This window comes from Salmo salar, chromosome ssa20 (genome assembly GCF_905237065.1).
Source record: "Salmo salar chromosome ssa20, Ssal_v3.1, whole genome shotgun sequence".
Lineage (NCBI taxonomy): Eukaryota > Metazoa > Chordata > Actinopteri > Salmoniformes > Salmonidae > Salmo > Salmo salar.
This window is the reverse complement of record NC_059461.1, coordinates 51,520,661-51,533,005: the sequence shown is the minus strand read 5'-3', so window position 1 is coordinate 51,533,005 and position 12,345 is coordinate 51,520,661. Positions and strand designations below refer to the sequence as shown.

At 43.5% G+C, this 12,345-nt stretch overlaps 1 protein-coding gene and 1 long non-coding RNA gene across 4 annotated transcripts; one reads left to right on the top strand and one right to left on the bottom strand.

The window, feature by feature from the left end:
• Positions 1–41: 41 nt before the first annotated feature.
• Positions 42–3,089, bottom strand: LOC106580743 (homeodomain-interacting protein kinase 4). Of its 2 annotated transcripts, XM_014162107.2 has the most exons (3): positions 2,000–3,089; positions 516–1,821; positions 42–379 (listed from the first exon to the last, which is right to left on the bottom strand). In XM_014162107.2, exons 1-3 carry the CDS (start codon positions 2,533–2,535, stop codon positions 224–226), a joined length of 1,998 nt encoding a protein of 665 aa, XP_014017582.1. In that variant the 5' UTR covers positions 2,536–3,089; the 3' UTR covers positions 42–223. The 2 variants fall into 2 exon arrangements, with proteins under 2 accessions (XP_014017582.1, XP_045559532.1); XM_045703576.1 differs by lacking the exon at positions 2,000–3,089 and having other exon boundaries at positions 516–1,991.
• A 19-nt stretch (positions 3,090–3,108) lies between these two features.
• LOC106580744 (uncharacterized) lies at positions 3,109–7,491 on the top strand. Of its 2 annotated transcripts, none has more exons than XR_001322959.2 (3): positions 3,109–3,388; positions 6,728–6,845; positions 7,095–7,491. It is a non-coding gene; the product is annotated as an uncharacterized lncRNA (long non-coding RNA). The 2 variants fall into 2 exon arrangements; XR_001322960.2 differs by lacking the exon at positions 3,109–3,388 and adding an exon at positions 4,450–5,484.
• Positions 7,492–12,345: the final 4,854 nt, after the last annotated feature.

Below are 12,345 nucleotides of genomic sequence, written 5' to 3'. Positions count from 1 at the left end.
TTTAGAATAAGTACATTTCATTACCATGAATAATGCATGCAGTCTTGCAAATTATACATTTATTTATCCACTGTGCATTCAATATGAAACTCATAACGACAACATTTTCAGAGGGCTGTTTTAAAAAGCGGGTCTACTTGTCTATTCAGGCCTGCTTTGCATTGGCAGAGTGTCTGTTTGCTGTATTGAGGAGATCACGTTGACCCCCCTCCCTCCAGGAGACTCAGTAGTGGAGGTATTTCCGCTGCGTATGGCTACAGCAGGCTGGGGGGCCGTAGCCCAGGTAGGAGGACACCTCTGGATCCGTGGTCCACGCCGGCCACCATTGGCCACAATGACAGGTGTAGCCTTCAGGTTCAAAATTGAGAAACTGGATCTCCTGTGGGAGAGTGGGACACCAAAATGGTGAATGACATAAACGTTCCAGAATTGTAAACCCCACACCATTTATACAGTATTATGGTACTAATCTCTACTGACAATGATATTGTATCTCCAAAATGACATACTCTTACCTCCAAACCATAATCACAGGCTGCCTCCTTTGCCTCTGCCTGCTCCCTGGGCTCTGCAAGGTCCTGTTGGGTGGTGGAGTCCCTAGAAAAGAAACTGAAGCCTATGGGCTCACCTGCTTTGTCCACCTGGGGCACAGAGGTATAGCTCAACCCGTGGGTTGGATCGGACCGCGAGGACCTGGCCACTGGCTGCCTCAGGCGCTGGCTCTCACACAGCCTGGTGAAATAGGACAGCATGGAGCCACTCTCTGGTTCCTCTCTGCTGGTGGAGCCTAAGTGAGGACAGTTTAGCTCAGTCTCCTGGAAGGCAATGCTTTCACTTGGTTGGAGGCCAGCTTGGAGATCTGAAGGTATCACAGAGCTTGACGGATGGAAGGCACACTGGACGTCCTTATCCGCCCATACCCCCATGGTGGTCTCCAGGCTGGCCTCATCCACAATGCACAGGCTCTCCATTAGGTCTTCAATCAGTGCTGTGGGGGACTGAGGCACACTGGGGATTGGGGTCTGCTGGGAGAGAACCCCATTGTTACCTTGTAAACCCTCTGAGGATGGTGGATTGCCCTCCCTGTGGTCATGGTGATTTTGAACCCGTGGACATGACTGGTGGGCCTCCTTCTCCCTGGGGTACAGGAACCGCTGGCCCCTCTCTGCATTCAGATGGTGAGACCTACAGCTGTCTCCCTCTGGGGCTGTATCCTGAATCAGGGCTTCACGGAGAGCCTGAGCGGACTTCTCATAGTAGCGGTTGTAGTCTGGGTACATGCGTAAGTGGTGCATGTTGATGAAAGGATGGTGTAAGGCTGCATTGGGTAGGATCCTCTGGTGGGAGTCCAAGGTTAACATCCGCTTGAGGAGCTGCACCATGCTCCGGCGGTCCTCAACTTCTGCTGCCACGTCTTCGTTGCGGAGCTCTGGGTCGTGCTCTGTGAACTCCATGGTCTCCAGCTGGTCCAGGGAGGAGAGGATGTACTTCCTCCGATCTGTCGATCCCAGCTGCTTCCCCTGGGTACGGCCTTCTGTGCCTGAGGGGGGACGCCTCTTGTTGGACTTGAGCTGCCATTTATTCTCTCCTCGACTGTTGGTGGTGAGCTTGAAGAAATTGTGAACCTTGCTGGCCATGTTGAGCAGATGGGCTTGCGGTAGTCCTTGCGTCTCGCAGATGTACCTCACTTGATCAAACTCTGAATCGCCGGGATACAGAGGCCATCCAAGGAACAACTCTGACATCACACAACCCAGAGACCACATGTCCAATTTCTCACAGAATGGAAGGCCCAGGAGGATTTCAGGAGACCTATAGAACCTGTGAGTTATTTGAAAAACAGGGTAAGAGCAAATGTAGGTACTTATTTTCTTTCCCAAATGTTTTGTTTGTGGAAGTGATCATGTTTGGTTCACACAGACACCCTGAATTACTTTTAATGATCACATTCACAAATACAAGACATCACAAAGCATGTGATGCAACATAAGCTCTCTACCTGGATTGGATGTATGGCTCCTTTACAAAATGCACTTCACTGAAAATACTTGCAGAACCAAAATCAATCAACTTTACGCTGAAAGGATGGCGACAATGATCCACGACCATTATATTTTCAGGTTTCAGATCAGCATGAATGATGGCGAGTTCCTTTAGTTTGGCTAGCGCTTTTATCATCTGACACGTGATGGTCCTGATGTTGCGGACCGCCATCGGCTTGAAACCATTCTCTTTCTGAAGCTGATGCAGGTTCTTCTCCAATAGTTCAAAAACCAGGTAATGATTCGTTTGGTCACGGAAGTCCTCGTGAAATTGAACTATGTGGCTTGTCTTCAAATTATTCCGGGAAAGAGCACTTATAAGTTTTAATTCATTTTTTATCACTCGATTTCTGTGAACATCCATTTTCATAATTTTTACCGCCACTAATTCTCCGTCACTCCCTCTCCAGCATTTTGACACTTTTCCGAAGGTACCCTTTCCCACTACATCCAAAGTGTGGTAGACTTCAGTTTCAGAATAGATATCTCTCATTCTCAGCTTGCTTCCTGGTCTTTGTGGTGATTTTAATTTCAATTATAAACATATTGTCAATAGTTCTAAATCCATAGAACGTTCCCTGGGCGATCTAACAATTCTAAGCATTCTATTTCGAAAGTTTCATCAGAACTAAACTATTTGCAGAAGTTGCAATACCTTCACTTGATAAAATGACCGAGATTTTTAGAAAATCATCATTATCATCATCATCCTCAATCATCATCGATTATATTAGTTGGCTAATACTGATAAGACAAAAAATATATAACAATATTCCTTATGATGATACATGATGAACAAATCATTATTACAGTATTATTAGTATTAAATGTATTATTATTATGACAATAATACATAGGCTAAATAAAGAAATACATTTGTTCACTGTTTTTGTTCCTGAAAAAAAAATGACTAGGCCTAGCGAATGCCTATATACAGTAACCTATGCTTGTCTATATGCAAAATCCTTGAGACTACAATAGAATTCTGGTCAATGGCCTCCACCTATGCAACCTTTTCCACATCACCAGAAGAAGGAGGGGCATATATTATGTCAACAGTTACTTTGGGACCGGGCGAAAATGACGGTATATAGGCCTATTTCAAAAACAGTTACTTTTGCCCTACAGTTTGTAGTTAAATATCGCAGTCGTTTATTGTTTTTCTTTTTAGGAGTGGTTGGTAGGCTATAGAATTGTGCAGCTTATGCTCTATCCACGACAATTGTCCCGTTATCATATGATGCCGGGCGCACGAATTGGAGCCCTTGGTTTTTACAGATTTAAGTTTTTACAGATTGAATTTCGAACTTCTAGATCAGCGCCAAGTCATCCACCATAAAGATGAGGTAAGAATACAAGTATTTCTGTTACAACTTTTATTTTATTGGGGATTTGGTAGCCTAAGTTTTTCACTAACCTTTTTGATCACACACACACACGTCTCAATGCAAACCACGTTATAACGCGATTATAGGCGTTCATATGAATGTATTAAATAATTGGAGATGTGACACTAATTTTAATTTATAAAATAATTTTCGATTGAAACATATAGGCTACTACAGGACTGAGTCTAAGGCATAGTCATAGGCAAATTATAGGATTATGTGGTTTGCTTTGACTTCATTGTAGACTCAGCAATGACCTGCCAAGGTGACTTTGGGGTAGCCTAACATTGGTGGACAAAACATGCGCAGAACTAGTGTTGGGGAATAGTGAACTACATGTAGTAATTGAACAACATTTTGCAATAGCTTGGTGGTAGTTACATTTACATTTAAGTCATTTAGCAGACGCTCTTATCCAGAGCGACTTACAAAATGGTGCATTCACCTTATGATATCCAGTGGAACAACCACTTTACAATAGTGCATCTACATCTTTTAAGGGGGGGGTTAGAAGGATTACTTTATCCTATCCTAGGTATTCCTTAAAGAGGTGGGGTTTCAGGTGTCTCCGGAAGGTGGTGATTGACTCCGCTGTCCTGGCGTCGTGAGGGAGCTTGTTCCACCATTGGGGTGCCAGAGCAGCGAACAGTTTTGACTGGGCTGAGCGGGAACTGTGCTTCCTCAGAGGTAGGGGGGCCAGCAGGCCAGTGGTGGATGAACGCAGTGCCCTTGTTTGGGTGTAGGGCCTGATCAGAGCCTGAAGGTATGGAGGTGCCGTTCCCTTCACAGCTCCGTAGGCAATCACCATGGTCTTGTAGCGGATGCGAGCTTCAACTGGAAGCCAGTGGAGAGAGCGGAGGAGCGGGGTGACGTGAGAGAACTTGGGAAGGTTGAACACCAGACGGGCTGCGGCGTTCTGGATGAGTTGTAGGGGTTTAATGGCACAGGCAGGGAGCCCAGCCAACAGCGAGTTGCAGTAATCCAGACGGGAGATGACAAGTGCCTGGATTAGGACCTGCGCCGCTTCCTGTGTGAGAAGTTTTTTATTTAGTTGAATTAAATTCAAATCTAGGTAGTGTTTTCAGTAGTTAATAGCTTTTTTTTTGCCATGTAGCATTTCTTTCTTAAGGGTAGGGCGGCTTTAGTGTATCTTAACTTCTTCTAGTGTGAAGTAATTGGTAGCTTGATCAAATATATTTTCAGAGTTGCTTCCCCAATACTGCCCAGAGCAAAACATTGATAAGATTATTTGTGATCATTAATATTTGAAGATTAAAAAACGATATCCAGAATACTAGAGTAGAATATTTGCCACACTTTGAACCATTTAGGACCCTAAACAAAAGGAAAAAGATAAGGGCTGCATTCAATCTTATCGCAGAAGTATCGTTATATATAGCAAGCTCGATTGAAATTTAAAGGTTCATTTAGACTGCATTCGCCGTAAACACATATGTCGGCTCAATCGGAAATGACCTTTAAATTGGAACCCGGATTTTAAGCGAAACGGGATGAATCCAGCCCTTACATGCCGTTTACACTATTATTGGCCGAACTCCCTTAGCCACGCCCTCATGGGGGGTGCTAACAAACTATCATGTAGCTAGGTAGTGCTACATATCAACAGCCATTGTCAGCCAATCCAGTAGGGGTTGGAAGCAATGGTGAGCTTCGATTGGTCACTCACGTTGCGTTAACGCGGAAGGTTTTAATAAAGTTCAGCTTTCCCCAATTTTAGTCCCGTCCTGTTCAGCTCCCTCGCCCATGCTCTCATCGCTCAATGGTCCCCCGCCCACCCGGTTTCTCTTGCTTTCCTTCCATTGAAAGGGAATTGGCTTCCGGTGTTTCACCGCGCGATGCATCCTTCTGGTGTAAACTCACCGTTAGTGTCACTTCTTATTTATAACAAATGCTGATCAATCATGGCTAATCCCTTTTAATATCTGGAAATGCTTTCCTTGCGGGTCCAGTTTTAACACCAAGATTAGTCCTCATACCTCTCGATGGAGCGGCTAATGGGGATCACTAAATACTCCCAGAATTAAAGCTATAAGGTTGCCTTTTTTTCTCTCTGCATTTATCACTTTCACTTTTTTTATATGTCAAACCTCCTCCAGGTCACAATAAATCATACTTTCTTTACAAGTTTATTTAGGTTAATTTGAACCATTTCGTCATTCAGGTTACTGTCTTGGATGACTGCTCCCAGTGCCAAGAGTAGAGCATTGCCATTGCAAATTATGGGCAGCTATTGTGTGCCGGGCATTTTAGACCCCCAGAAAGAAAATCTGTATGTTTTTTCCTTTGCTAGTTTGATCAATTACCTAATTGGCCATTCAGTATCTATGGATTCAGATACATTTGAATGTTAAACATTAGTTTTAGTCCGATTAGTAGAGTATATTGCAGTAGCAGCGTTTGAACACTGGTGGGCAGCATTAATGCAGTTTCTATAGCTGTAGTGAGGTCACATGGTGTGCAGCGCTGCTTCACATTCTCATCAATCACTCTAGGATACTAATCTCAGAGCCCTATCAGTCAGAATAAGGTATGCACTGGACTATGCCCATGATAAGTTACAGTATGCACTGGACTTTGTAGTGAACACACATGTGCGTCACTCTATCACGATCAGATCGCAGAACAATTTCTGTAATGCCATGTCGTCAGGTGGAGAAATATGCAAAGCACAGCCCAGAGTTTATTTTGGTTTCCCTGTGCCAGTGCCTCCACCCAGTGGGGAAGAGGAGGGAGGGTGGAGAGGTACTTGCCTACTGCCTACAGCCATGGTGGGCGATTGGTGGTGCTGTCCTCTATCAGGACAGGATGCCTCTCTCTGAATGTCCTGTGTTTACAGAGGAGCTGCTGCTCTGAGCACCACCCTGGACCCGCCGCCCGCCAGCCCACCCTCCTCTCCCCTAATCACTCAGCCTACCCCCTACTTGCCTGCTCCCTGTCCCTTAGAGGGAAACAACTCTGCACTCTCCAACTTTCCCATCAAATTTGATATTGATTCTGTAGGGCTGAATACCTAACCATTGGTCTGGATGATGAATATGTCGTATGGCTTTTCCCATTTCCTTTTCATATGGCCTGGAATGAGATCTCTATCTTAATTTAACCTAGCCATATTCAGTAACATAGCATTAAGAAACCAAGCCTGATCTCTCCTCTTGACATCAATGAATGATTGCATGTCCCACTCTCTGGAAAGTGTACTGAGGAGTTACTGGGCTGTAGTTTTTCACCCCATCTCTGTCTCTATTATTTTAGCTCTCATTTTCTACCCCTATCCAGATTCTTTAGGCTGGACCAGATGCAGATGAGGGGCATGCCTTTGCCGTGCTAGTGCCGCAGTCTGTGATGACTCCATCGGTGGTGTCTGGCTCCTCCGTGGGCAGCAGATGGCTTGAAGGTGGGTTCCTCTTCCACCGCGAGTTGGCTTCCCTCTAACCCAACCTACAGCCCACGAACCGCATCTCTCTTCCAGTTACGTCAATTAGTTCCAGTTACACAGTTTCCAATCCACAACCTTAGACATGGTGGCTACATTTGGCCCCAGTTGATTTGGGTTGTAGCCACAATGGTTTCTTTCATTATTTGATTAACTTAGTTGTGTATTCTGCTTTGTGACTATCCAATGCCTGTTATCTCACAACTGTAGGACCAGTGGCTGGAGGATCTGCAAGCAAGTGATGGCAGACGGAAACACCATCAAAGCGAGGGATGGCATGGCACTGCAGAGGACCCGACACCAAAGCCCTGGTCTATTGACCAATCCTATCTAACACGATGACCAGCTCAATTCATTATTGAGATGAGTAGCTCAGCTAATACAAGTCAAAACACTATTAACAGTTAATCCAGTTCATAGCAGTGAAAATGTTTACATTATTTGTCAGAAACAGATTGTTTTTGATCAGTTCTGGCACGTACAGTATTAGTCATGTTTATGGAAGTGCCAAAAGGTTAGTGCTTTCGGGGCTATGTATGACCCTTGGATTTGCTGCTAGGTTTATAATACACTGATGTGGGAAATAAAGTACTGTTTTGACCCTGAACTTCTGTTCCTTGTCTGCTCGTGCTTTTGAATGATATCATCCAATTAGGATCCTTCCTTTTAACCACTTCAAGTGTTATTGGATTGTCTGTTGGCAGTTATGAATGGTCAGCGGCAACACTCAGATTTGATCACATTAACGGGATAGTCTCATGACAGCAAATCAGGTAAGCGGTGGAGTGGACTCAAACTCACTTCGAATTTTGATACCACCAGCTGAATGTTTCAGAGCTAATTAAGTGTGGATTTAAAAACAATCTGCAATAGCCTTGTATTACTTAAAAATGATTCATTTTAGGGTGTAAAAATGTTTTTTACAAATGGTAATATACACAATTAGTGGATTGAACTATTTCAGCCACACCCGTTGCTGACAAGTGTATAAAATCGAGCACACAGCCATGCAATTTCCATAGACAAATATTGGCAGTGGAACGCCCCGTACTGAAGAGCTCAGGGACTTTCAACGTGGCATCGCCATAGGATGCCACCTTTCCAAAAGTCAGTTCGTCAAATTTCTTCCCTACTAGAGCTGCCCCGGGCAACTGTAATTTTAATGTGAAGTGAAAACATCTAGGAGCAACAACGGCTCAGCCGCGAAGTGGTAGGCTAAGTGGTAGGCCACACAAGCTCAACACTCACTACCGAGTTCCAAACTGCTTCTTGACAGCACAAGAACTGTTCGTCGAGAGCTTCATGAAATGGGTTTCCATGGCAAGCAGCCACACACAAGCCTAAGATCACCATGCACAATGCCAAGCTTGCCGCCATTGGACTCTGGAGCAGTGGAAACGCGTTCTATGGAGTGATGAATCATGCTTCACCATCTGGTGAATCTGGGTTTGGCGGATGCCAGGAGAATGCTACCTGCCTGAATGCATAGTGCCAACTATAAAGTTTGGTGGAAGACAAATAATGGTCTGGGGCTTTTTAATGGTTCGGGCTAGGCCCCTTAGTTCCAGTGAAGGGAAAACTTAATGCTACAGCATACAATGACATTCTAGACAATTCTGTGCTTTCAACTTTGTGGCAACAGTTTGGGGAATGCCCTTTCCTGTTTCAGCATGACAATGCCCCCATGCACAAAGCGAGGTCCATACAGAAATTATTTGTCGAGATCGGTGTGGAAGAACTTGACTGGCCTGCATAGAGCCCTGACCTCAACCCCATCAAACACCATTGGGATGAATTGGAACGGCGACTGCGAGCCCGGCCTAATCGCCCAACATCAGTGCCTGACCTCATTAATGCTCTTGTGGCTGAACGGAAGCAAGTCCCCGCAGCAATGTTCCACCATCTAGTGGAAAGCCTTCCCAGAAGAGTGGAGGCTGTATAGCAGCAAAGGGGGACCAACTCCATATTAATGGCCATGATTTTGAAATGAGATTGTCTGACGAGCAGGTGTCCACATACTTTTGATAAAATACTGTAGTTGCCCAACAAAATCTGAGCATCTCCAATCATATGTCAGGATGTTCTATTCGGATGCTCAGCATTCTGAGTATATTATGTAACTTATAAGGTCCTGTGGGAAATGGCTCACATGATTATATTCGTCACAGCTCATTAGAAATAAAAGTACTGAGGTGTTTCCATCTGGTTGTTAGTGTCTTGAGTGGGTGTATGTGGATGGAGAGCTGCTTTGTTTGTATTCCTGGACTCCTTCTGGAGCTCTTTTCTCTCTGCCAAGGCAACTGTAGTCCTCTCAGCAAGGATGGATTAATCAAGTTTCCACCAATTTATGGTCATGGAATATTTGGAATAATGTGTGATGAATGTGCTTTTGTGCTTATGTCACGGCTGTCGTAAGGAGCGGACCAAGGTGTAGCGTGTTTGTAGTTCCACATTTTATTAAATCCGTGAAACCTTGCAAAACATAAATAACTGAATTTAACAAAACCACAAACTGTGACGCAGAGAGAAACAAACACTACTCAAAAGATAATAACCCACAAAAACAGGAAGAAAAAAACCCTACTTAAATATGATCTCCAATCAGAGGTAACGAGGACCAGCTGCCTCCAATTGGAGATCAACCCAAACAACCCCAACATAGAAATAGAAAAACTAGAACATAAACATAGAAATAGAAAACATAGAAAAACACAAAACACCCCCTGTCACGCCCTGACCTACTCTACTATAGAAAATGACATCTTACTAGGGTCAGGACATGACAAGAGAGACCTGAAAATAGCTGTGCAGCGACGCTCCCCATCCAACATGACAGAACTTGAGAGGATCTGCAGAGAAGAATGTGAGAAAATCCCCAAATACAGGTGTGCCAAGCTTGTAGCGTCATACCCAAGAAGACTTCAGGCTCTAATCGCTGCCACAGGTGCTTCAACAAAGTACTGAGTAAAGGGTCTGAATACTTACAGTACCAGTCAAAAGTTTGGACACACCTATTCATTCCAGGATTTTTCTTTATTTTTTAAAACTATTTTCTACATTGTAGAATAATGGTGAAGACATCAAAACTATGAAATAACACATATGGAATCATGTAGTAACCAAAAAAGTGTAAAAACAATCTAAACATATTTTATATTTGAGATTCTTCAAAGTAGCCATCCTTTGCCCTGATGACAGCTTTGCAGAGTCTTGGCATTCTCTCAACCAGCTTCATGAGGTAGTCACCTGGAATGCATTTAAATGAACAGGTGTGCCTTGTTAAAAGTTCCTTCTTAATGCGTTTGTGCCAATCAGTTGTGTTGTGACAAGGAAGGGGTGGTATACAGAAGAGAGCCCTAGTCGATATTATGGCAAGAACAGCTCAAATAAGCAAAGACAAACGACAGTCCATCATTACTTTAATGAAGGTCAGTCAATCCGGAAAATTATAAGAACTTTGAAAGTTTCTTCAAGTGCTGTCGCAAAAACCATCAAGCACTATGACGAAATTGGCTCTCATGAGGAACGCCACAGGAAAGGAAGACCCCGAGTTAGTTCTGCTGTAGAGGATAAGTTCATTAGAGTTACGGGCCTCATAAATTGCAGCCCAAATAAATGCTTCACAGAGTTCAAGTAATAGACAAATCTCAACATCAACTGTTCAGAGGAGACTGCGTAAATCAGGCCTTCATGGTCAAATTACTGCAAAGAAACCACTACTAAAGGACACCAATAAGAAGAATAGACTTGCTTGGGCCAAGAAACACGAGCAATTAACATTAGACCGGTGGAAATTTGTCCTTTGGTCTGATGAGTCCACATTTGAGATTTTTGGTTCCAACCGCTGTCTTTGTGAGATGCAGAGTAGGTGAACGGATGATCTCTGCATGTGTGGTTCCCACCGTGAAGCATGAAGGAGGAAGTGTGATAGTGCTTTGCTGGTGACACGGTCAGTGATTTATTTAGAATTCAAGGCACACTTAACCAGCATGGCTACCACAGAATTCTGCAGCGATACGCAATCCCATCTGGTTTGCGCTTAGTGGAACTATCGTTTATTTTTCAACAGGACAATGACCCAAAACACACCTCCAGGCTGTGTTAGGGCTATTTGACCAAGGAGAGTGATGAGTGCTGTATCAGATGACCTGGCCTCCACAATCACCCGGAATTGCCAAGAAACTGAAAATCTGCTACAACGCTGTGTACTACTCCCTTCTCAGAACAGCGCAAACTGTCTCTAGCCAGAATATAAAGAGGAGTGGGAGGCCCCGGTGCACAACTGAGCAAGAGGACAAGTCCATTAGAGTGTCTAGTTTGAGAAACAGACACCTCACAAGTCCTCAACGAGCAGCTTCATTAAATAGTACCCGTAAAACACCAGTCTCAACGTCAACAGTGAAGAGGTGACTCTGGGATTCTGGCTTTCTAGGCAGAGTTCATCTGTCCAGTGTCTGTGTTCTTTTGCCCATCTTAATCATTTATTTTTATTGTCCAGTCTGAGATATGGCTTTTTCTTTGCAACTCTGCCTAGAAGGCCATCAGTTTGATTGTCACGGCTGTCATAATGATTGGACCAAAATGCAGCGGGAATGTGTATGCTCATTTTCCTCTTTATTAAATAAAATGAACACTGACCAAAAAGAACAACAAAAACAGTCTTGTCAGGCACACAGCTAAACAAGAAACAACTACCCACAAAACCCATAGAAAAACACCACTACTAAATAGGACTTTCAATTAGAGGCAACGAGGAACAGCTGCCTCCAATTGAAGGTCAAAACAATAAACTAGACATAGAAATAGAAAAAATAGAAAATAGAACATAGAAATACAAAACATAGAACACTACCCAAAAACCCAGACAACACAAAACAAACACCCCTGCCACATCCTGACCAAACTACAATAACAAATAACCCCTTATACTGGTCAGGACGTGACATTGATGTTATTTTAATTGACAAAAAAATTGCTTTTCTTTCAAAAACAAGGACATTTCTAAGTGACCCCAAACTTTTGAACGATAGTGTATGGCCAGCAAAAAACGCCAGCAAATCAGCTCGAAGTGATTTTAGTTTTGGAAATCTGTTCCAAAGTATTCCCACGCAAAATAGAGAGATATATGTGACCCTATACAAAAGTAAGCAAGGTTTGAAATTATTATGTTTTAGTCAAATATTATATCTGTTTGGACTTCTTGCGGTCAATTTGCAGTCTACAAATTATTTGTGATTATTTCCAGGCCCCCTGACCATCCGCTCAGGTAAAAATCTGCCCATGGGTGAATCTAGTTGATGATCCTTGGTCTAAACCAAAGTAGAATAACTCAAACGGTGAATGTTGTGATGACATAGAATCAATGTGGAAAATGGATTGGATTTGAAAAAAGTGATCAACGTAAGGGAATTTAGTTTTCTTTTCACCAAGCTTTTAACCTAAATTCAATGACATGGTGCAT